The sequence below is a fragment of the Etheostoma cragini genome, chromosome 23 (genome assembly GCF_013103735.1).
Source record: "Etheostoma cragini isolate CJK2018 chromosome 23, CSU_Ecrag_1.0, whole genome shotgun sequence".
Classification (NCBI taxonomy): Eukaryota; Metazoa; Chordata; class Actinopteri; order Perciformes; family Percidae; genus Etheostoma; species Etheostoma cragini.
Genome location: NC_048429.1, coordinates 11767049 through 11791302, shown reverse-complemented (window position 1 = coordinate 11791302; position 24254 = coordinate 11767049). Strand labels below are relative to the sequence as shown.

Sequence of the window (24254 nt, the reverse complement as noted above, 5' to 3'; positions counted from 1 at the left end):
CCCCCCCCCCCCCTCCCCCCCTCCAATTTGTGGTTTTGGTATTTCTGAAAATCAGAAATTGTGAGCTGTTTCCGTGCAGGTCTGCGGAGGTGGGAAGTATAAACACACAAATAGAGCTCCCTGATAAGTGCATTCCTTAAGCTATTAGGGGAGAAAAACTTCCTGAGAACCCTGAGATTATTATACAGTAAGAACAGTGGGTGGTCTTTGAAGAGCACTCAGGTAACTCTTCTGAATAATCACTTGGGGTTTGAGGTTTCATTTCTGTGCTTTAGGCCGTATTACCGTAACATAATGTTCACTTAGCCAAAACTAGAACACAACATAATGTCAATTTCAGACAGAATACGCCTTGTTCATTGAAGACATTTTAATACATGATTGCAGGAAAATCACAGCTGGGATTATTAACATGATTAATGGCTGCATTACATTAAGGTGTATTAAACCTGTGCTTCTCCTGCTATGACATTGTCAATTTAATCTGTATCATACAAAACTTCTGATTGCAGCATGTTTTGTTTTCAAATAAAGCGCTTAGGGATTTTCCCTTACTTACTTACTTGCTTTTGGACCCTTTCTTTATAGCTATTTTTATAGCTTGTTTCTTGTTACATTAAAAATAATTTAATATCAAAAAGACCCAAAGTGATGGATGGACCTACTGTAAATCTATCTTTTAATATGTAACGATATGAAATTGTCCCACAAAATAGTCATATTTTTTTTCCTTTGCTATATTCACCTCATTCACTTTAAAGACTTTAATCACTGCATTTTCATTTTCAGTAATTCAGTGTTTTTAATGTCACACCCAGTGATAGAAAAATTACCAATGAACTGGTTGATTATGTCAGAATGTACACAACCACTTTATCAAAACAATGTTAGAAGCAACAAGATAATACACGCTTGAAACTTCATTCATTCAATGTGATTGTGCGTCTATATCGATCTGAAAATAATTACTTTCTTCCTACATGTAACAAAACTGTTAAGGCTCAATGTAAGGGCATGTTTTATTTCCTTTACAATGTAATTAATGTAAATCCCAGAGAGAGAGAGAGAGTTATTAAACAATTTCCCCACTGTCGCTGAGGCCAGTTTTGGATTCTCCATCACTGTTGCACTCTGTCCTCTTTGGTAACTGAGGTAACTGTTCACGGTTGTACGCGTCTCCAAGTGACATCTCCATCCCGGACACGTTTAAGTCCAGCAGGCTCTGCAGGTGTTTGATATAGTCAATAGCCGCCCGCAGTGTCTCCACTTTACTGAGCCGTTTGTCCTCAAACTCCCGCGGCAGATGCTCTCTGAGCCGCGCGTAACCCGCGTTTACGCAGCGCACTCGATGTCGCTCCCTTTCGTTCCTTTTCCGGATGAACGCAGGCTCAAATGAATAATCACACAAGCCGAGGGGCGCGTGGAAGGGGAAATAGGATAATTGTCTGTAAGGTAACCCCTGGCCGTGCACAGGGTCAAGGTATCCAGCTTCCAGGTGCAAGGGTAGTCCAAGTCGAAGCGCATCCTTGTAGTGTGCTCCACTGTTCTCCATGGAGAGGCCGCGGAGAGCCAGTGGAGGGACAAATGGAACCGGCTCCATAAACTCCTTACCGTGATAAGACATTTCTCTAAGAATGAAAAAGGAGACAATTAAATATCTGTAAAAAATACAGTACATGCAGTTTATTGTGCGCTATTAATGCAACGTACCCGCCAGAGTCTCCTCACAGTCATCTCCGGTTGTCAGCAAGAGTTTCCTTTTAACTCTCGCCGCTTTGTAGTTAAATAACTAGATTTGGATCTTTTATGAGTGAGTGGGGACTCCTTGATCGGACTTTATCAGTCTGTGTGACAACTTGTTTGTTGGGGTTTTGAGACTGTAGGCATGGTGGGTGGGGTGTGATCAGGGGCGGAGATGCTGCCATGGTTTCCTCATCAAGATAAAACTGTTTGCGTTTTCTTCCTTCCGTTTACGCTGTGAAGCAGCTCTCATCATAAATAATAGCCTATCTATAAGGCAAACTTGAAGGTCCTATAATAACGGATTTTTTTGGTAAACATTCATCAAACATGTATATTAGGCTAATAATGACAGGTTGAAACCAAATGTGGGAACGAAAGACACATAGAAATCATTTGATAAAGGATTAAAAGTAGTGGCACTGGCAGATCGAATTATTTCCAGTTACATAGCCTACCTTCAATGAAATGCTGAACGAACATAAATCCCACATGTAAAAGATAAACTGCTTTCTTTTATACAATTTCTTCTGAAAATTATTGGAGTCTGAGTTCAGACAAAGGCGTTGCATCACATTGTTTTACAATTCACAGTATTGGATTTTGGTATTTAACTGCTCTGATAATATGGCCAGCCTACATTAAGGACATTGCATTTTTAGGCTACATTAGTGTTGTAGCAGATCGTAATCATTTATTTTGTTTTTTATTTAGGCTACTACTACTACTACTAATGACAAAGTTTTTTATTAGGCCTACAAAAAAACTTTAATAAAATGTTTGCTCTTGCAATACATTCATGATTTGTCTTGATGAATATTTTTTATTGTCTTCTGTCACAGCCAGACAACAAAACACCTTGTTAAAGAAGCTTTCTGCTCCGATGATTTTTTTCTTCTGTAAAAACTGTCTTTTAAAACGGCACAGAACAACATTAAGCCTACTTAAAACACAAAAAGAGATTTCTTTCACATTTTTGGGGAATCTGAGGAGTGACTGAAAAACGGACAGGTCTGTGATCAGCCAAATACTCCGCATCTTGTCGCGCATTAGTGCGCATGCGCACGAAGGGCAGCACTGTGCTGTCATGGCCCCGTTCAGAGAGGTATTGTGCTGGTATGTTGTTGTTTACAAGGCGTCTTCCTTTCATAAAACCAGAATTTTTGTAATGAAGCAACTCATTCGGCTGTGGTAGATATATCTGTACTTTAAGCAAGTTGAAAACATGCTTATTCTCTGTTTTTACGATGTATGTAGATGTCAGTTAGCAAGGCTAACGTTAGCAATGTGACAACACTGGTTGACGTTTCGTTAACTAGCGTTAGTTGCAAGCAAGTCGTAGTGAATTAATTTAGCTGTTTACATTTTTTTCTTTAATTTTACAAGAACCGTGGTTGGCACGTTGCGTTAAGTTGTTCTCATTCTGGGTGTTTTTTATTTCACAGGGAGAGATGTGTAAATGCACCCTTCAGCAGTACACGGTTACTGATGGACAGTTGTTGATTTCAGGTAAGCTAACATAGCTACATACCTGTATCGCCCGTGTGTCTATAAAATGTCCTGCACCATTCACAAGATACCATTCTAAATCCATGTCTTAATATGACTAACTGTGTCCAAACAGCAGCCAGAAACAGGCAGCTCATTGTTTGTAATGTAATGTGGCTTGCTGGCTCATTGCTGGTTCATTGCTCCTTCTCGATTGAACTCTGATGTTGTTTCTCCAGGATGAACGACATGAACCTGAGTCCTGTGGGCATGGACCAGCTCAGCGTGCCCTCAGTGAGTGCCAGCCACCTGGGTCTGCCCACTTCCCCCACACACAACCCCATTACCACTCCAGGTATGAAAGACTGCAGCCAGGCCTGTTTGCTTCCTGATATTCCAGCTTCCTGATACCGATTCTGATACCTGAACTTGCGTATCGGTTGATACCGAGTACTACTACTACTACTACTACTAGTACTACTATCCCTGTATGGATGTGATATGATTTCCATCTTTGTTGTTGGTCTGGCTCAGGTTAAACTCTTTGTGAAAGATGAACAAACAAAAACGATGAATGCCACAGGACTTTCTTCTATTATCCAGTCTGACAGTCAGTCGTAACGGGGAAAAGAACATAAATAAACTACTTTAACGTAGATTTTCTTTAGGGCTTTATTACATGGTATTGGATCGGAGCATAAACTCCAGTAGTTCCCGATATTTAGGCATATAGGTATCGGAACATCTCTAGACCTAACACGCTAGAGCACCTGTTTAAAGATCGTATCACGTATTCAGATCAATTTAATCTTGGTTCATTATCTAATTTTGATGCTTTATTATGATTCAGGCATGCCAGTGGCTATCCCCAGCCTGGGTCCTTCCCTGGGCTCCCTTCCTTCTGCCCTCTCGCTGATGCTCCCCATGGGTCCTCTGAGTGACAGAGTGATGTGCGGCTTGCCAGAGAGGAACTACTCTTTGCCTCCGCCTCCATACCCCCACCTGGAGAGCAGCTACTTCCGACACATACTGCCAGGTGGGATGCTGTTTGTGTGTTTATTTATATATATATATATATATATATATATATATATATATATAATTCATCCGTTGAAATTCTTTAAGCAGTCGGGCAGATTCTTGATGGTTTTGAAATTGGGCTTAATCGCACTTGCTTTTATTTGAAGGGTAGTCTTCCACATGTTGGTTTTTTTATTTAAATCAATGTAGTTATTGAGTCAATCATGCATAATAAAGTTCCATCTTTCCTCCCTGCTGTAGGTATCCTGTCCTATCTGGCAGACCGTCCACCACCTCAATACATTCATCCCAGCAGCCTTAACATGGATGGGACCCTGTCTGTGGCCAGCAACAATCCTTCAGGTCTGGATCCCTACAGTGGCCCTGGTGGCCCACTGGAGCAGGGCCTGGTGCCCATGGACTCCAGACAGGTCAGTGGCCAGGGAGACCTCCACCAGACTGGTGGTCATGAGCTGGACTCTACAGGATTGGCTATGGAGTCACGTGTCAGCAGCCCCATGTCCCCTGATCGGATGGGAGAAGAGCTGGCCACCATGGACGGAGTCAGGGTGGTGGCGGTGTCTGACACCCAGCAGCAGCTCGGCGGGGGAAGGCAGCCTCAGCCACACGAGAGTTTGACTGGAGTGGACTCATCCGGTGGGGTGATGCCCCTCCATGGCCCCCCTGTTCTTGAACTACCGGTGGTGATGGAGCCAGATCATATGGGGGGCAGAGTGGGGAACTCTGGGGGAGGAGGAGCAGGAGGACTTGGGGAGCAGCTCCACGCAAATGGGGAGCTGAACTCCGGAGTCGTCAGTGTGGTGCTCACTGGCTCCATGGCCAGCCAGGGCCAACTGGAGTCGGTGTCACTCCATGGCCACTCTGGGATGGGGCTGGAGGCAGTGAATGTGTCTCCCATCACTGCAGAGGTGTCTCTGGGGCCAGAAAACAGCCTGGTGCTGGTCAACTCCACTCTGCAGCTAGAGGATTCTACTTCCAACAAGGAGAACATGGTCACTGCCTACACCATATGTGAGCGTGCATGGCTATAGTTTTTTCAGATGTTTAAAAATTTGAGAAAAGTATTGAAAATCCTACACTTTTTACAAGTTGTTGTCATAGAATTGAAGCAAACATTTGACTTTGTAGTACGAAATTAAGTATACATGACTCTCACCTGATGGAAACTTCGTGCCATTATTGTCTTGTAGGGTGCACACTGTGTGAGCGCTCGTATACCTCAGACTGCCCAGAGCATGGCCCAGTCACCTTCATCCCTGACGCGCCTATCCAAAGCCGGGCTCGCCTCTCTCTGCCGCGTCCACTGTGCCTGCGCATCTCAGTGGCTGACGAACCTCTTGGTAAGGAATTAGGCCCATTCACGATTCCGAGGTGGAATTTTAAAATGTATTTATGCATTTCATGTAAAACTAAACAACACCTCCTTCCCATTGTTCTACTTTTTGTGTCTGCTGGTTCATTCATTATTATTTATGGAACAGACTCGGAGTAAGAGACTTTAAGGACCACACTGATGTTGAAACTCCATTTGTATACTGTACATATGAAGCTCTTCCTTTTTATCAGCTGATTAGGGTTGTGTACTCTTTAGCTAAGCCAACCAGACTCAGCCACAATCTCTGTCAGCCATTCACATCTTTGCTGTCAATATTTAAATTTTCTCCTCTCTCTTGGTGTCAGCTGTCATTTCAGTGTGACTCAGTTGTCACGAACCTCCTACACCACATTCAACCCCCAGATTATTGGGATTGTTCCCGAAAGTCAGATCTAAGTAAAAGCACTGTTAGCATGTATTAAAATGTCATGTATTAAGACAATATATAAAAGGTCGTCCATAGGAGACAATAAAACAATTGGTAGACCATCAATTAGATTTCTGACAAATTGTGCCTTAGGAGTTTTTCCACGGGACGTCATTCCTCCGAGGACCTGCTTTGGACCAATGGTGGGCCAGCACTGTAGCCACGTGGATCTTTCTGATTGGCCAGAAAAGGAGACACCACAAATATGGAAGGTCAGTGCACTGGCTTTGGTTGGACTGCGGGTTATCACAGTCAGTGCAAAACCATTATAAGAAGCATTTCTCTTCCAGATGTACCACAACAATGTGCTGGAATTCTACATTGTGACAACGGATGAGAACGAGTGCAACTGGATGATGTTTGTCCGCAGAGCAAGGTAAGACACAGAGCTGGCGTAAGATGCACTTCAGTTTTCACCTCCAAATTGTCTGGGCTTGTGATTTGCATAATAGCTTTTGTCATGTTATTTTATGTGTGCCAGTGTGTTAATAAACATTTCCTATTTGCTGTGCTTATGTGTGCGTGTTTAGGACCCGTGAGGAACAAAACCTGGTGGCGTACCCTGCCAACGGTAAACTGTTCTTTTGTACAACCACAGAGATCCACCCGGACCAGGAGTTGCTCTTCTACTATAGCAGAGACTATTGCAGGCTGATGGGTGAGATAGCAGATGATTAAACATGTATATTGTAGTTTTTATTTTTCTTATTTTTGAAGAAGCCACACTGATCCACTGGTTTTGTCTCCACAGGTGTCCCTCAGGTGCCTGAGGGCCAGATCTGCCAGTGTGGCAAAGAATGCTCCTCCTTCTCTGAGCTCAAGTCTCACCTTGGCAGCCATAACAGTAGCCACAGCCACAACCAACCTCCACACAACCACAGTCCGTCGCAGCAGGACCACTCTCAGCAACAGCAACAACCACAACAGCAGCAGCAGCAACAAGAGCAACAACCACAGCAACACACGCACCAGGAAGAGAAACTGACCAATGGGAACTCAAGCTCCTCCTCTTCCCCATGGCTCTGCCACACTCACGCCGCAGGACAAACAAACAGTGATAACAACAGCAGCAGAAGCAGCAGTAATAGAAACTCTAATAATGCTATCTCAAGAGCAAAAGGTCAGAGCCATGTGCGAGAGAAGAAATTCAAGTGCAGCATGTGTTCCCGGGCTTTTATCACATCCACTAAGCTCAATGTGCACTTCATGGGCCACGTGGGGATGAAACCTCACAAGTGTGAATACTGCAGTAAGGCCTTCAGCGATCCCAGCAACCTCAGGATGCACCTCAAGATTCACACAGGTGAGATGATTGAAGTGTGAGCAGGTTTGTTTTTGGCAACATCTGTATTTCCGGCTCCCATGCTATAAACAAGGGGTGTTTCCCCATCAAGCCACATAAAAGGTTACATATAAGAAGTCATAATTAGAAAACCTCAACTATACGGACAGTATATGTGCAGGTTATTTTCTAGAAAGACATGCCTGACAAATTGCAACAGTGGGAATGCACCAGTTAGTAGGAAGGTTTTGTTACTGTTAGACACAGCCAGGCTAGTTGTTTCCCTCTATTTCCAGTCTGTGTGCTAAGCTAAGCTAAGAGGCAGTTGGCTGTAGCTTCATATGTAATGAAATTATATCTAATGGAAAGAATTGAGAGTGGTATCAATCTTTTCATCTAACTTGCGGCAAGAAAGCAAATTTTAGCTTTTGAAAACTTCCAACCTTTAAAACTCTTCTTCCCACCAACAGGTCAGAAGAACTACAGATGCACAGTTTGCGAGAAGTCGTTTACCCAGAAATCCCATGTGGCGTCGCATATGCTCATCCACACGGGTGCAGAGAAGCACAAGTGTGACCTCTGTGACCGGGCATTCATCAGGAAACACGATTTGAAACAACACATGTTCTCTCACACACAGTATGTAACTTATTTTTTGCATTCTAGATAAAGCTGTAGGAATACACTTTTTTTATTTGCAACCTCATCACTTAATAACTCTAATCAGAATACAATACGGGCTGCAAAAACCATTTAGATTGGTCCTATCCCTCTACCCTCATCCCTTACACTACCCACATCTCTCCCTCCACCTACTTCCTTATCCTTCCAGCTCCCCTCTCCTCCCCCTCCCCTCCAACAACCACCGTGACAATAACATCCACTCAAGAATTTCATTCTTATCTAGTTAGAAGATCTTTTAATTTAGATATCAAATCTGTCCAAATGGAAATAAAATAGACAATTATTTTTTTATGATTCGGCAGACCAAAAGATTGTGGTCTGTTTTGCAGTGATTGTAGTCATTTGCTTTTTCTTTCCATCTGCTGTACTGTATTCTCTTTTACAAAAGAGGTCTTACTCTCAATGAGGTTACCTGAGGAAATACAGGTTATGTAATGTGTATATTGTCTTCATACTCTTTCCACCGCAGTGAGCGTCGGATACAGTGCCCAAAGTGCAACAAGCATTTCCTCAAGACCAACCACCTGAAAATGCACATGAACTCTCACGAGGGCCGAAGAGACTTTGTCTGTGAGAAATGCAACAAAGCATTCCTCACCAAATACCACCTCACCCGTCACCTTAAAATATGCAAAGGCCCCAAGACGGAAAGAGTGTCCCGTAAGGAGCCGGAATTGGATGATGAGGAAGAAGATGAAGAGGAGGAAGAAGAAGAGCAGGATGATGGTAGGGGAAGAGGAGGAGAAAGACTCGGTGACTCAGCTAGCAATGAAGGCTGTGGTTTAGATGTTGGAGGATATAATTCTGAAAAGTCCCTGTCACCCTCTCATTGACAACACAATGCCTTTTGAGATGTTTTGTTTATTTATATGCAGTACTACAATACTGATGTTTACCTCCCATACCTCTATTTTTTTTTGTGCTAAATATCAATTACTTACATACTTACATTTCAATTGCCACATTTTACATTATCAGAATTTTACAACCAATGTGTTTAATCCCACAAAAGCATATCATGCTGCTAAAATAATGTGTATCAGATTATAGGACAACTGATAAAGTTCTGACTGTATATCAACATACTCTTCATTTAACTCTGACCTGTGTAATATTGGTTGTTGGGATTTCTATCCGCTATCTTTCATGTATTTTTATACATGTTTTTTTTTTTTTTGGACTCACTCCCTATGTTGGAATAAATGGCTGATATTCAATTGAAGTTGCACATTAATGCAAATTAAAATTTCTGATGCCATCTTCTTGCTTTTTATTCTTTTTTTTCTTTTAAAGATAATTTTTTCATACTCTGGACCTCTACATCAAGGCATTAACCTCTCAGTACATGTGCGCCTGCTTTACCACTGAACAAACCTGGCCACGTATTTTACAATTTAGTCATGACATGTAATTGCGAAATGGCCTGGGCTTGTATTCTCTATTTATTAAAAACCGGATTTTGTATTTTTTTTTTTCATTTAAACTGTCTGTGAATGAAAGTAAGACCCTTGAAAACAGGAATCTGGACATTAATGTGATACTTACTACTCATTGTGTGTGTGTTGACTTACTGTTAATTGTAATGGTATAGCTCCAACCCATCTGTTGCATAATGTTTTAATAAATGAACTGTTACAGTTGTTTTATGTTGACTGATATAGCTACTTGATACAGTTGAAAGCATACATTTCTACCTTCCTGACTACAGCCATGGATGTGTTGACCAGAGCCTCGAGCTTGACTACAGCAGGCACCGCTACCGGAAATCACGTCATGTAGCTTCCGGTTAAAATACAAAATTATGCAGCGCTGCGGTTGTCATTCACTTCAGCGTGGTATGAACTATCTATATTTACTGGACGTTGTATGCATATTTTAGTTGTATAACTTTTGGTATATGATTTTGTATTATCGGTTGTTGGAATTTGCACTGAAACCATACTTTACCCGCAAATTCTGTATTGTTTATTATATGCAAGCTAGCTAACTTTAGCTAACCGTTTAGCTAGCGGGGGTCGGCTAGCTAGCTAACTGCTAAACTTCTAGCCGTCAGTCAAGTAGTTGCAGTTGTCGTGCCACAAAGTGTTATTTGATGTCTAGCTAAAGGATGGTGATTTGTTGTGTAACACACGCTGTGTGTTAGTAGTAGTAACTCATAGGATTTTTAACCCATTCCTGAAGGTAGCTCACTTCATGCACGTTTTGCCTCACAGTGTTTTGCTCTGCTTCTCGTCTCAGCCTGAAAAAAGAGCTAGATAACATCATGTTGACTCCAGGGAAGGACGGGATGCCCAGCATGATAGACAGGGCGCTGAGGATGCGGAGGGAGGAACAGGCTCGTCAGGTGGTCCTGGCCTGGGCTGTGCTCAACGTGTCTCTAGCTGGCATGATTTACACTGAAATGTAAGTTGTTCCAAGTTGTTGTGCTCTCTTGCTAACATTAGCAATCATTTGTAAAGTTGCACCCCCAGTACATGATTTAATGACGTGTGTCTTTCTAACTTTTTTGTTAGGTCAGGGAAATTGCTCAGCCGTTACTACAACATAACCTACTGGCCTATCTGGTACATCGGTGAGGTCCCAGTACTTTCTCGTTTAGTTAAGGATGTGTACTACAGTTAGAGTCAAGACATGTCATCAATTGAATTATATTATGAATGAAAGACTGACATTTAATTTGACACTAACAGACACCCTATACGCTAAGTGTGTCCTTCTCTTTTCTCCTTGTTTACAGAACTGGTGCTAGCCTCTCTATTTAGCCTGAATGCCCTTTTTGACTTCTGGAAATATTTCAAATACACAATGTCTCCCTCCACCATTGCTGTATCCCCAGAACAGCATCAACTTCTGGGTCTGAAAAACACAAGTGAGGCTCTGTTTTATTTTCCTGGAAGAATTGGTATTTTTTAACTCCTTTTGTGTAATTAGGCCTGTCACGATAACACATTTTTCTCAGTTTCTTGCAAATTATTGCAATAAATGACAATATTGTCGTTCCAGCGCTGCCAACGGTAGGTTGTCAACTGTAGGGTTTGGAAAGAATGGGAGAAAACAGGACGCAGAGTAACATGGCGGATATTGCTCATATACTATCTTCTTTTTTGTTTGTTTGATGGCGCCTTGCATTTCCTCTCTCTGCCTTTCCGCCAAGAGTCCTTTCTCCCCACACAAAGACCATGCTACTGACAACAGGGTTCACTCCTTGTTACCCTAAGGAACCGATAGTGGCATCCAGTGTCTTTGGTAGAGAGAGAGCAGAAAAACAAACAAGCATGCAAATGGAAATTATCACGGCCGGAAAAAAAATTTGCGTGGATTTTTCTTATCGTGCAATAATTAATTGATTTATTGACTATTGCGACGGGCCTATGTGTAATCAATATAAATTGTATGCTGACACAGTTAGGTCCTTAGTTTTGAGTATGGGACTTACTAAGTATGCTGGTTGTTGTCGGTCCCCTTGCAGGTATTCATGCCACTCCGCCCCAAAAGCCAGAAAAAAAGGAGACCCCAGTTCCAGCCCAGTCGTCTCCATTGCAGGGCCAAAGTGTACTAAGTTTCAGCCCCTCACGGCCGGTCCCCACCAGCCCCAAGTTCTCTCCCAGCTGTGTACCCGGGTACAGTCCTCCGCTCAGCAGCCCATCCACCCCAAGCAGTGCTGGGGGGCCCTTTTCCCCCTCCGTGGCTTTTGGAAAGGTACATCCCTGTCACATCACTGGTATCTGGCTAAGCTTGGAGATGTGTGAGGGGGGGGGGGTCAATGTAATGGATTAATTTCCTTAAAAAGTGACTCACCCTCTTTACATTTGGAGCATTATGTTCTTCCTTTCTTAGGTATTGAACTACAGTCCCTCCCCTGGCTCCTCTCCCTACCCCAGCAGCATTGGACCGGCAGAAGGCTCAAGCCTGAGAGCTCGATATCGCACATCCCCCTCAGTGTTTAACTCCCCTGGAAGCAAGGAAGACTGCATGCAGGATCTGAAAAGCCTGGAGAGGTTCCTCCGCACAGAGGAGGAGAGGAGTCACCGCAGCCAGCTAGGTACGGTGTGCCGGTGTTGTCGGAACTCCGCTGCTATTCTCAACAGAGCAGGACTAACTTTATTCACCAGAGTCACGGGCATATCTGACACAGGAAGATATAGATAAAGAGTTTGTTTTTTTACAAGCTTTTACCAATCAATTCTTTGGGTGATTTAGTAACCAAACTCACTCCGACTGAATGTGGAAAAACATGTCAATGTATTTGGTAATAGAATAATATCACAATGAACTGGTGTTCACCATAGGGAGTCCAGAGTCTGTGTCTCCGAGCCACAGCCCGACATTTTGGAACTACAACCGCTCCGTGGGAGATTACGCCCAGAGCCTGAGGAAGTTTCTGTATCAGCCGGCCTGCCGCTCTCAAGCCCCATCTGCCCACAAGGATGAGACGGACCTGGGCTCCAAACAGGCTGCAGAGGAGGTCTGTTAGTATTGTTATTGTCGTGCCCTAATAAGAACAAGTATTGTTTTTCAAAATGAGAAATGAGTCAGAGTAGAATGTATGATTGCCATTAAATGATATTTCCCCTTCCTGTCATGTAGGTGTGGGCCAGGATCACTACCAGTCGCCCTGTAGTGGACCGCATTGATAGCTGGACAGCCAAGCTTAGAAATGTGAGTGTTCAAACTTATTCACAGAACTACATACTCAAGAAACTTGGTTTATGAAAACGTTTTTAGAATGGGATTTTTGTCACAAACTTACATCAGAAAACCAATCTATAGATCTCTCTTGCAGTGGATCAGTGACACTATCTTGGTCCCCCTGGTCAAGGAAATGGACTCTGTCAACAGCCAGCTCAGGAGGATGGGCCACCCTGAGCTCCAGATAGGAGGTAAACCATCTGAGAACATGATTGGAAATGTGCTGTGTCCTTCTACTGCTGTTGGTTTGAAACACGAACGCCATACAGCAGCAAAGAACATAAACTTAAATACAAACTATTTTTTTTGTAAGTCATTTTTATATTAATGCCTTTGGGTGAAAAGGTGCTTACTCAACTACAATGAACCATGCCTCTTTTTGTTTTTGGAAACGTATGGGTTTCATGGGATAAAACACAATGAGCTCTAGCACTTGGATAGCTAAAGAAACTTGTTCAGTTGAAGGGAAATGTTTTATTGTTTGCTGCAGAGCAAATTTGTTTTGGATTTTCTTAAAAATGAATGTGCCAGACAAGTGCAATGCACAGCAAGAAAGCAGTTTGTTTAGGAAAGCGTACAACACACATTTTCAATTCATTGAAAATAACTATTCTAAGACATTCCAATGTATTCTTCTAGTGATTTTGGAGTCTCACTAGTTTCCACTCTTTCCTCCACCAGAGGCCAGCATAAGCAGCCTGAAACAGGCAGCAGTGATGAAAGCCTCATCCATCCCCACGATGAACTCTATTGTTCAGTATCTGGACATCACTCCCAACCAGGAGTATCTAGTGGACCGTTTAAAGGGTAGGTTCAACAATACACAACAGCATGTGTGGGCCTGACATTTGATTTACACGTAATGTTATAGTGTGTGAGTGTAAGAAAAGGAAATATAATTTTATGGTGGTAGAACCAGTTCATGTACTAATACATGTTGTTGTTTTTTCATGTGCTTTGTGTATTCTGTCCTGTCAGAGCTGGCCCACAGCGGCTGCATGAGCTCCTTTCGCTGGAATGGTGGTGGTGATGTGAAGAACAGAAAGTGGGACACAGACCTCCCCACTGACTGTGCTGTAAGTGTACAAACAAACACACATACACACACACACACCCCAAGATGGTGGTACAACCAGATATTTTCTCGATTTATGATTTGATCCATAGAATGTCAGCAGATTGTTTAATATGTACTTCACAAGTTTGATGATGTTTGATGTCCTCATATTTCTTGTTTTGTCTGACCTACAGTTCAAATCCAAAACATATTCAGTTTACTATCAAAGGACTCTAAGAAAACCCCAAAATGTTCACATTTGAGAGAGTGCATTTAGTGATGTTTGGCATTTTTCCTTAATGTCCTAGGAAAATGTTTTCCATAGAGCAACTAAACCATTCTATTCATTTGGCCTTTTCATATGTATTTTAATAGAGGTCTTAGTACCTATGTTCTGAATGCACAGATATAGGCATATTTTCACACTGTTGTTATACCCCTTAAGGGTTAATCCAATGCTGTTTTGCAATTAAAAAGTCAGCAATGTGAAATGTAGATCGTGGACTAGTATAGTTTGTGAGCTGGAGGACAGCTTTGTAATGACGAGACTTGAATTAAAGATACAATTTAAATTTTCTAGTTGCAACAGTGTTACATTAGTTTTGTTGTTTATAAACTTCTAGGGATAAGAAATGTGACAGATCCTAATACAATTATCATTAAGATCAGTGTGCTTAATACTTTGTATGTCCCTCTAGATTCTCATGCATATGTTTTGTACATACTTGGACTCCAGACTGCCCCCACACCCAAAATACCCAGATGGGAAGACTTTCACCTCGCAGCACTTCAGTCACACCCCAGACAAACTTGGTAAGTACACACACCCACACACACACAAACACACACCAAGGCAGGAAGAAACAGGAAGGCAGAATGATAAAAGGCTCGTTATGTCCTCTGTCTGCTTCCCATTCCTGAAACCCATCATCCACTTTCTTTACTGTCTTTACTTCACTTTTTCATGCTGTTGCAGTTCTTGTGACCCTGTTTTTGTCTCAACTCTCCTAGATGTTACCAAGGAGAGCCTCTTCTGCATCCACCAAAGCAGCACCACTCCCCCTCACTACCAGCTCATCTACCAGGGACATATCTACAGTCTACCCAAGGTGACTGCAAAAACAACCTTTGTCTTTTTATGAAAATCCCAAGAGACGTTTTGGACTAAATTTGCCAAATGCTTATAAATGCAGAATAATAAATACAAAGCACATAAAAATAAGGGTGAGCAATGTAGCAAACATGTCCAACAATTTGATATGATAATTGACATCAGTGCATCTGAATACACAAAACATTTGAGAAGTAAATGTGGTAGTGAGCGACGCATTGGGTTTTCAGCGACACAGCTTGTCAATATTTGTTTTCCTACAAAGTCTTGTGGTTGAGTTCCACAGTTATAATTTAAGGATTTTTGGCCAAAGATAAAACTGAAAGACAGCTGTTTTTCTGACCTTTTATCGAATGAATTAAATGAATGACTGTATCCATTTTATTTGTTTGAAAGCCTGTTTCCCATCCCGTCTTTTGATTGTTGCTCTTGATTTAATACTTAATTTTAAATGACAGAATCGTACCTTTTAAAAGTTGTCTGGGGGACTTCTTCATAATAGTAATCCCCACATATTTGCAACAAATATTCCTGGAAAAAAAACAGGAAACTGGGCATCAGAACAAACACCTTATGAACAAATAAGGATGTCTTCCTCTAATCTAACACTTTGATTGCAATAACACAACCCCATTTTGATTCTATTATAGGGCAGGAACAACCTGTTCCACACCATTCTCATGTTCCTCTATGTCATTAAGGCTAAGGAGTCAGGGATGCTGGGGTGAGTTCATGCAACATATGCCATTTCAGAGTATAACGGAATAATGCTTAATTTTCAACAAAGTGAAGATTGCATTTGAATTTCAAATGATTGGTTTGACGTTGCTTGTCTTATGTAGGGTAACTAAATTCCTTTTCATACTTTTATTCAGGAGAGTAAATCTTGGCCTCTCTGGTGTGAACATCTTGTGGATATTCGAAAACTGATGCGTCGTCATTTACAAGTGGACCCCTCCCCCAATCCTGTGTGGCTTCACTGGTTGGAATTTTGAAAGACAATAAATGCATATTTTTGGACATTTTCTCAATTTTATTGTACAAATTGGTAACATTCTGTTTTGTCATTTTAAGGACACATTTATGTTTCACCACAGTGTGCTTATGATACACTGCAGGGCTGTATTTTTAACATTGTTTTTTTCATATTTTGTATTTTGAGAATGTGCCAGCATCACAGCCTTGTAAATAATATACCTCAGTTTTATCTGATGAAATGTAAAGGGCTCAGACCCATTTACCATGAATGTAAATACAGTATGTGTGGACTTGATTTTTATCAGCTTCAATAATCTGGTGCAACTGGTACATATTTAGTTTCTTCCTATAGTTGAATGATTGTCTGCTGTGGTAGGGATGTTCCTGACATGCTTGAAGTCAACTACAGAAATGGGAGTAATGCACAAAAAGTTCAAGCATCAAAGTATTCTGTAGTACTAGGCAGCAATGCAACACAACTAGTTACAGTGTTTCTGTTGATTTCTTTTGATATGTGATATGGCATCTGCCGTTTGTTAAATTTCGAACCTACATGCTGTCTTGTTTTCAACAAAATCCCATTTTACATTTGTACCAAAAGACTAGAAAATAAAATTGAGATATCAAAAAGAAACAGTTGAAGCATGTTCATTTCCCTTGAATGGTATTTAAAAAAATTCTTCAAAATCCACATGGTGGCAATGTAGTTCATTTCTTGAGATTTGACCTAACTCCAGGTCCCATTTTCTCATTTGACACACTGCATATCCAAGCACGAGCAGTGTAATGTGATGCAGTATCTTTTCTTTTTTTTCAAAACTCTTTTTATTAGCATTTATTCAAAAACAATTTTCCGTGCAATTGTGATCTGTGTATAGGACAAAAGTAAGGTTAAAATATTCACATACATATACAAACACACATACATACATACACACACATATGTACTGCACCTACTGTATACATACATACACAGACACACACATAAGTCATGCAGTATCTTATGTAGCAATGTCTAGTGAATAATTTGAGGATGGAGAACAATGCTGACTGACAATTTCAAGTAGGCCTATTCATAAAATAATGTGTCAACATTGGTTGAAGATAAGCCACGCTGTAAAATTTCTTCATAATGTGATATTCCAAGTAAGTGCATACTGGTATTATTACATGGAATATAGAAAATTACATGTAGAAATATTGTACTCGATTTCCCTGGGAGCAAAAGGCATTATCTGGAATAAATCACATTTGTTTTGTAGTTTAGTGTCATCCTCTTTTATTACAAACGTCATCTCCCATAATGCATTTCAGAGTGTATTCTGCTTAATGTAGAAATTCAGTCATATTATCTATTAGGACTGCTTTTCAGCTAAAGGAAATGCATATGTCAATGTTTTTATTGTCCACTCCTTGTTGATTAACGTTTTGTTAAATGTCACGTGTGGCTATCGTTGGGGAATTTTTGAGACAGTTAGAACTGCAAGGACCATAATGCATTTGAACATAGTCTCTCCTCCACTCACATCCGCTAGACTAGCTATCTGTGTTAGGAAAAGGACTTAGTGAAACTGCAGTGATGTCAGTCCAGGTTGTGGCAGCGAAAATGGCAGAGGTCGAACTCAAAGACGTCCCCACTGTCAAAGATTCACCGGCAGGTTCCCCAATGACACCGACCTCGGAGTGTAAGACCCTCGTCAGAAACGACCCGCACGAGGCCGGCTCCTCTGCTGCTGCGTCCCCTACAGCGGAGCCCTCCGCAAAAGCCGGGGAAGGCAGCCTGGGTTTGCTCAACCCGAACCCCGCGAAGATGCCACAGACGTCGGCTATGAAGCGGGTGGACCCGCAGCAGAACGGAGGAGAGGCTTTTGTCAACCGTGACGGTACAGTTGCCGAGGCTCCGCGGATGAAAAAGGCGAGTGAGACATTTTCTAGCTATGTTACTGGACGAGCACTAAGCACCTCGTTGATATGAATGCTTCCTGGGAAAGCTTGCATTGTTTGACAATGCTAACAGACTAGCTGGTCCCAAAGCTGATTCAGCGGTGTCCGTTAACGCTTTTAATAATGGTCTGCGATGCTAATAACACTGTTGAGGGTGCAATAAGGGCTGAATACTGTTTTAAAAATAGGTGTAATGTTACCCGTTTTATTTTTTGCTGACATAGCTTAATATTTAGCTGGGACATGAAGTCAGTAACGTTAGCTTTATAAAAGTGCCCAACTGTTCTCACAAGTTTTGTTTTGTCACAGTTTGAGAACATAACGTTAACTCACACTTACTTTTGTCGCTTTTTGGATGTGTGACTAAAAACTAAAAACTATCCTGCGCAACAACAATAATGAGCATAATACACGATATGGTTCTAAAATAAGCAGTGTCAAGCACTTGAATGAAGCCTAAATCACTGTCTTAGCAAATTAAATTTTAATAATTACAATATTTTTGCTTTAAAAAAAATGGCAATTTACTAACTTTCACTCTTAGGGGACGCAGGACCCGATTGCAGCTTGGTGTTGGCAAATAATGGATGGTTGTTTTCAGTACGAGCTTGCAGTGGTTATCTTATTAGGCAAACCTTTTGAAGTTAGCTAGCTGGATACAGTAGATTACACGTTATTTGGGTTGGTGTCTGTCTCTAAATCACAAACTACTTTAAGTTATATTATCTTTGCTCCTGGCCTGACTCAGATTAAAATATTGAAGATATTCACAGCTCACTGATTAAGACAAATGCCATAGCCATGCCAATCTTGGTTTGATTAATGCCACACAAGGTGTGTGATCTAATCAGAACAGTAACAGTGTTAAGTAATCCATGTCCCCAGAGCCCTCCTGGCACCTAGATTTAGCCTTTAGAGCACCTTACTTCAGTGAAAGGAGTTCCTTCCCTTGTGGCTCAATTCAGGGGTTGGGACTGACTTTTATTTATTTTCCTTGGCAAGCAAGGATCCAAAAACTGCATTGCTGTGGTTACGAGTGACCTAAATGCAGCTTATCTTTTTATGTCTTTCAATGTCTTGATTAGGATAGAAGTGGGTATCAGAGGGCAAGGTTCATGGAAAAAACAACTTTTGATAAGGAATCCTTTTGAAGAAGCTTTCAGCTCAATCCATTTTGGTCAGAGTTTATTTATTAACAGTTGGCAGTATTTTACAGAATATGGTATGCTCCAGTGCACTTTATCAGGAACGATCAGATTCAGGAATTTATTTTAGATATGTGGTCCTGACAAGCTCAGGGCTAAAACGTTTGGTTTTGAAAAGGGCTTTGCTCAGTGTGGTGGCCAGTTTGTGCTCCCCATTTCACTGTGTGCAAAATACAAACCAGATTTTTTTTACTATGAACTATAAATCGATATGACGCTAGATATCGTCTTAAATTTGGGATATCAAAAGATGACGTTAGTGTTTTTCCTGGTTTTAAAGACTACAGTACAGTATAGTGATGTCATTTTCTGAACTTAGCAGACTGTTCTAGTTGTTCTTTCCCTGCTTTATTATTTAATCCACATTCCTGAGGATTATTTAAAGGGATGTGCAAAAAAATTCAAGCACTACAATTCAAAATCGATTCATAGAATTTGAAAAAATATATTTAATTTTTATGTTTTGTATACTATCACATGGGAAAAGTAACTACATGTACATACTGTGAAATTTTGAATTGAGAAGAGTTTTTGAATTGAAAATCGATGTTGAATCAAATCGTGAGCTTAAAAATCAATTTCGAATTGTGACATTTTCTGAATCGTGCACCCCTAAATATTTACCTCAACTCTTATATTTTGTGAAAGCACCAATTGTCAGCCCAACAATATTGTCAAAATATCAATATGGAGGTATTTAGTAAAAAAAAATATTGGATTTTCTCTCAGCTGAACTTAAAACCTTTTTTTGATGTACTATAAACCTTTTTTTGAGATGGAAAACCAAAATGTTTGTTGATTGTCAGGGTTAAACCTATAGGGAAAGAACAAGTGGGACAGGATACACTCACCAGCCACACCCAATACTACGCATAGACAATGATCCTGTATCGTTGGACCACCACTAAGGAACCCTGATAGAGGACCCTATAGTCCGAGAGCTGGATAGTACAGTCACAATGTGAGAATTGACTGTGAATCGATGACAGCTCAGAGCAGATTGCTTTATGTACCTCAGACTGTCACAGCAACAAGTAATTTGGACGTAAAGAAGCATCAGGAACACTATGCCAACAGTCTGATCCACATTTGGGATACAGCCCAAAACCAGATGTATCGGACTGCAAAAGCCACATCTGGATGACCAATTTCGCATTATGACAATGGTACAAAAAGTTACTTTTCTAAAATGCTTTATGTTGATTTTATTTAGTAAAAAATATCATGATCAATAGTTTTACATGAAGTACTGCTTGAAATAAAGAAACCAGTCCCTGTATAGTCTGTCATTGACAAAATGTACTTGTGAAAAAGTAGTGTTGAAGTGGTTTAATCTATGCCCACTTTTTATGGTTCTCTAAGGCTAAATGTTTTTTGACAATCGCAAAGTATTTCATATTGAAATAAAACTTAGTTGGTAGAAGATGTAGGCGCTCTATTTTTAATTTGGGACCCAATGTAGTCCCACTGTATAGTTTTAATATAAACAGTGATGCTTTTTATGTTAAATTAATGAGAAGAGTGATGTGTAGGATATCCCCTGTCTGTGTAATCCATTTTAATTTAAATAGATCATGTTAATCTAAAGAGAAACTGTACAACAGGGATCATTTTAACCAAAGAGAGTGCATCTCTTTTTAGGGTCAAAGGTTTCTTACATCTTTAATTTATATAATGCAGAGACCAGTAAGCTTAAGTAATGGACATTATACACTCTAAATACATTGGGGAAGATAACCGTCCATTACATTAATTTAACTACTCCCTGCATTTGTCTGTTCAACAACTGTAGTTTATATCCAGTGGTGACAGAAGGTAGCCTCCAACGTATTTATAGATCACAACAGCATAGTGAGACTTATGGCACACTGCATTATGCAGCCATAGCCCGACCTCGCACATCTGCAGAATTCTGCTTGCCCAGTGCTGTAAGCGGTAAGTGAAGCAGTGGTGGTGGTGACAGTTTGTATGGCGGCAGCAGTGTTGACTGACTGACTCACTGGATGACTGGATATCTTTTAATCCATGCCTTTTATCATGTCGTCACATGAGGGGATTAAAAGGTCAGCTCTCTGTTGTAAGTGGGCCCAGATGTAAGCTTTGATGAAGGATGAGTTTCACTGTAAACCACTTGGCTTTGCACGAATATGTCCAGCTTCTGGCAAGTCCGGGATGATGCCTCCAGATGGAAAGAGAAGTAAACTGGCAAAGAGTTGTACAGGCAGCAGGCCTAGCTGCTGGTAGTGGTTAACGCTGTGACAAGCCTTGTTTTAGTCTCTTATTAGGTCAATAGGGTCACCTTCCTGAGTGGCCGTACTGAAGACTTATTTGAAGAAGATGGTTTATTGGCACACTGACCAAACAGAAGACTTTTCACCTTGGGAGCCATCATGGTACTGACTAAAACAATTATCACCTGACCTTTTGACACTTGCCATTGATCAAACCAACAAAGGTTTTAGGAAACCGTGCATCGCAATTTTTTTGAATGATTCCAGGGAATGGTGTGTTAGTAAGGTGTATGTAATATGTCACCCACTAAGCTGGTGTTTCTGGTAGTGCTCACTGGTAAACAGGCTTACTGGGACATGTGGCTGCTCTACTTGGGAAGAGAGCTGTGTGGAACAAGAGGTTATGTATTCACAAATATGTTCCAATGCAATGCTCCACTTTATCCAGTCTGATTCTGCATTTGCATAAAATTCCACCTTCTCTGCTTTAGTGGCCTATTGGGAGCCTTTTTGGAAACCTATTATGTATTGCATGTAGTATTGGCCAAATGTAACCTCTAAGCATTTGCATTGGTGACCCTTTCTCTCTCTCTCTGAGCCAGCTGGCCAAGTTGCTTCACTACAGTGATTTCATTGCGGCAGTGGCAGGCAAGCAAGTATTTCTTTTTCTTACCTTTTTTATTTATACAGGTAATCTCATTGAGACACATGGTCTCTATCTCAAGAGAGACCTGTTTGGGACAATACAACAATCAGTTACAAGTATAACAAATGGTATCTTTAATGGTAATTATAACAAGTATAATAAATGGTTAATGAAGAAATTAAGCTAACAGAAGGCCACAGTGTACAGCAAGTTCTGAAACCAGTTTGGTTATTAGTTCCATTCATATTGTCGTGACTATGCGTTTACAAAGTTATCTTCTAGTACAGGATAAGATGTAATTGCTTTGTGGATTTTTAGCATTGTCATCTTCATGCGAGGTCATTGAGGATCTTCATCTGCCTACAGCTGTCCTGGGCTGTAGAAAGGAACATGTTACTTTCCTTCCCCTATGCCCTCTAATTTGTGATTCACCACCAAGAGTGAGCTGGTCTGTATGTACAGTGGAATCGCATGCACCTTCCAAGAAGATCCTGTCTGCTTTTTCGGAGAAAAAACGTGCTCATAGCCTATTCTTATTTTTAACCTTAGTGGTTTGGAATATATCTAGTTCAATGATGTGCTGAAATCACCTGAATGAAATCAGTCCCCCTCTTGGACTGTAGATGAACTTGTGTAACTATGACCTTTTTATAGTAATTAACAATAACAAGGGTTGTATTTGTGAACATCAGACCAGTGACAATAACAAAGGTGCAGGCGTTTTTGATTTTGCGACTTGAAAGATGTCATTAGGCCATGAGGTTGATAAGTTATACCATTTTGAAAGGAACTGTTTCCCCTGTCCACCCAACATAGATGTAAAAGTTATATGTTTTAGTTTCCGGAGGTACACAATGCCAATAGATATTCATGGCATTAGAAAGAGAGGCATCTGGAGTCAGGGTGAGTATACAATCATTTGCCAGCTGTGCTGTCTTTGGCAAAAGCATAACAATTGGTAAATGTGATTTTATATAGATGATACTGCCAGCCTTAGACACTTACCCACATGAGACAGATAGATAGATAGTGTCTACAGACACGCATGCATCCTTTTTCTGTGTGTTTACACACGGAATGTGGGACCATGCTGGGATGTCTGAGAAATGCCCTGAGAGAGCAAAGGAGAGAAAGGGAGCATTGGATCTAAATCCAGCCACCCCTCAGTCTTCCACTCCCTTTTTACATTGGATGTTAAGCTCAGAGTAAAAATGGACTGGTCAGTTTCTGCGTGACTGTTGGACTGTCCTAATCCAACCCCAAACTCTGAGCCCTAATTTGTGGAGATTACAGGCCCGGGTTTTACTGAAAGCATTGCAGTTGCCAGAACATATATGTCCACTTTATTCTTGGACAACTGAACTGAAACTAGGTTTAGCACGTCACCTTTTCAAACAATTTCTTTGTGGTGGAGGAACCAAAAGATTGTTTCTGTTAAAATATGTAATGACTTATTATGGCACACACTAGAGAGGAAATATGTAGAAATTGTTTAATGGATTTAAGAGTGGTATGTTTGAGCTGGACTAGAAACGGTTAAAGAACACTGACACTTCAACTTCCCCTCCTCAAATATAATACTTTTGTAATTTAAATGTACCTGTAGCTTTCAAATGAATTTATCTAAAAACTGGTTTTAATTTCAACTTAACCCTTGTATGGTATTCGGGTCCACTTGACCCATTTCAAATTTTTGAAAATCACTGACCTTACCTTATTTTCTGTAATATCTTATGAATGTTATAAACATGTATTCCTGACACAGTTCAGAAAATTATTCTGGATATGACCACTTGTGTTTTTTTTTCCATAGTTGATTTTTAACATGAATTATAACCTTATGACAAAAAATGAACCAAACTTCCATTTTTAATTGAGTTCTATTAGTTGCATTCCCTAAAGTAATATGCTGTCTCAATTGTTTGAAATTGAGATAAAGACAATGTTTGTTAATAGATTATGAAGTAAAATTTTATTTCAGAATTGATTTTAAAACTCCATATAAGTCTCAGATACGAGGCGATCCCCAAAGTGAAGACAACACAAGGGTTAAATTACAGAATTTCTATCATATGGATATCTTTAAAAGTAAACCCTGCCAGCTAAAGAGGGCCTTTCTTCTTTAAGAGTAACATTTATATTGTTTTGGTAACTAAGTGCCAGGAGTTTGCCCTGAAGCTCCTGCTATCTCCGTCCAGCCCTGTAATATATTAAACACTGCCGTGCTTGTTATTGTGCGGACAAGTAGGTTTGACCATTGTCAGAGGTCACTGGCAGGCCAGGGAAGCATAAAGGATGAGGGACACACTGTGGGTGGGGGGGTGGAGGTGGGGGACGATGATAACGACGACAACAA

At 40.8% G+C, this 24254-nt stretch overlaps 4 protein-coding genes across 8 annotated transcripts in view; 3 read left to right on the top strand and 1 right to left on the bottom strand.

Annotated features, from left to right (window-relative positions):
- Positions 1–1059: 1059 nt before the first annotated feature.
- On the bottom strand, positions 1060–1916 carry LOC117938921 (achaete-scute homolog 4). Its single transcript, XM_034863897.1, has 2 exons — positions 1711–1916; positions 1060–1626 (listed from the first exon to the last, which is right to left on the bottom strand). The coding sequence occupies exon 2, from the start codon at positions 1622–1624 to the stop codon at positions 1073–1075; it is 552 nt and encodes a 183-aa protein (XP_034719788.1). The 5' UTR covers positions 1625–1626; positions 1711–1916; the 3' UTR covers positions 1060–1072.
- An 867-nt stretch (positions 1917–2783) lies between these two features.
- prdm4 (PR domain containing 4) lies at positions 2784–9148 on the top strand. 2 transcript variants are annotated; one of them, XM_034863877.1, is made up of 12 exons: positions 2784–2856; positions 3186–3249; positions 3468–3583; positions 4079–4264; positions 4510–5280; positions 5460–5609; positions 6165–6283; positions 6362–6447; positions 6602–6729; positions 6823–7374; positions 7824–7992; positions 8507–9148. In XM_034863877.1, exons 3-12 carry the CDS (start codon positions 3469–3471, stop codon positions 8868–8870), a joined length of 2640 nt encoding a protein of 879 aa, XP_034719768.1. In that variant the 5' UTR covers positions 2784–2856; positions 3186–3249; position 3468; the 3' UTR covers positions 8871–9148. The 2 variants fall into 2 exon arrangements, with proteins under 2 accessions (XP_034719768.1, XP_034719767.1); XM_034863876.1 differs by having other exon boundaries at positions 2827–2845; positions 8507–8870.
- Positions 9149–9770: 622 nt separating this feature from the next.
- tmem209 (transmembrane protein 209) lies at positions 9771–16496 on the top strand. Of its 2 annotated transcripts, none has more exons than XM_034863930.1 (15): positions 9771–9872; positions 10276–10440; positions 10551–10609; positions 10775–10906; positions 11507–11736; positions 11875–12079; positions 12327–12502; positions 12625–12696; positions 12821–12917; positions 13408–13533; positions 13705–13802; positions 14482–14596; positions 14795–14892; positions 15545–15618; positions 15770–16075. In XM_034863930.1, exons 2-15 carry the CDS (start codon positions 10301–10303, stop codon positions 15822–15824), a joined length of 1677 nt encoding a protein of 558 aa, XP_034719821.1. In that variant the 5' UTR covers positions 9771–9872; positions 10276–10300; the 3' UTR covers positions 15825–16075. The 2 variants fall into 2 exon arrangements, with proteins under 2 accessions (XP_034719821.1, XP_034719820.1); XM_034863929.1 differs by having other exon boundaries at positions 9787–9872; positions 10251–10440; positions 15770–16496.
- An 868-nt stretch (positions 16497–17364) lies between these two features.
- LOC117939019 (putative adenosylhomocysteinase 3) overlaps positions 17365–24254 on the top strand; it is a 40688-nt gene continuing 33798 nt past the window's right edge. Inside the window, exon 1 of one of the 3 annotated variants that reach the window (XM_034864058.1) lies at positions 17365–17787. In XM_034864058.1, the coding sequence (XP_034719949.1) occupies positions 17452–17787 (336 nt within the window). In that variant the 5' untranslated portion in view covers positions 17365–17451. Of the gene's footprint in view, positions 17788–20040; positions 20188–24254 lie in introns of those variants that run through there. The other 2 variants (XM_034864061.1, XM_034864060.1) reach the window with 2 other exon arrangements.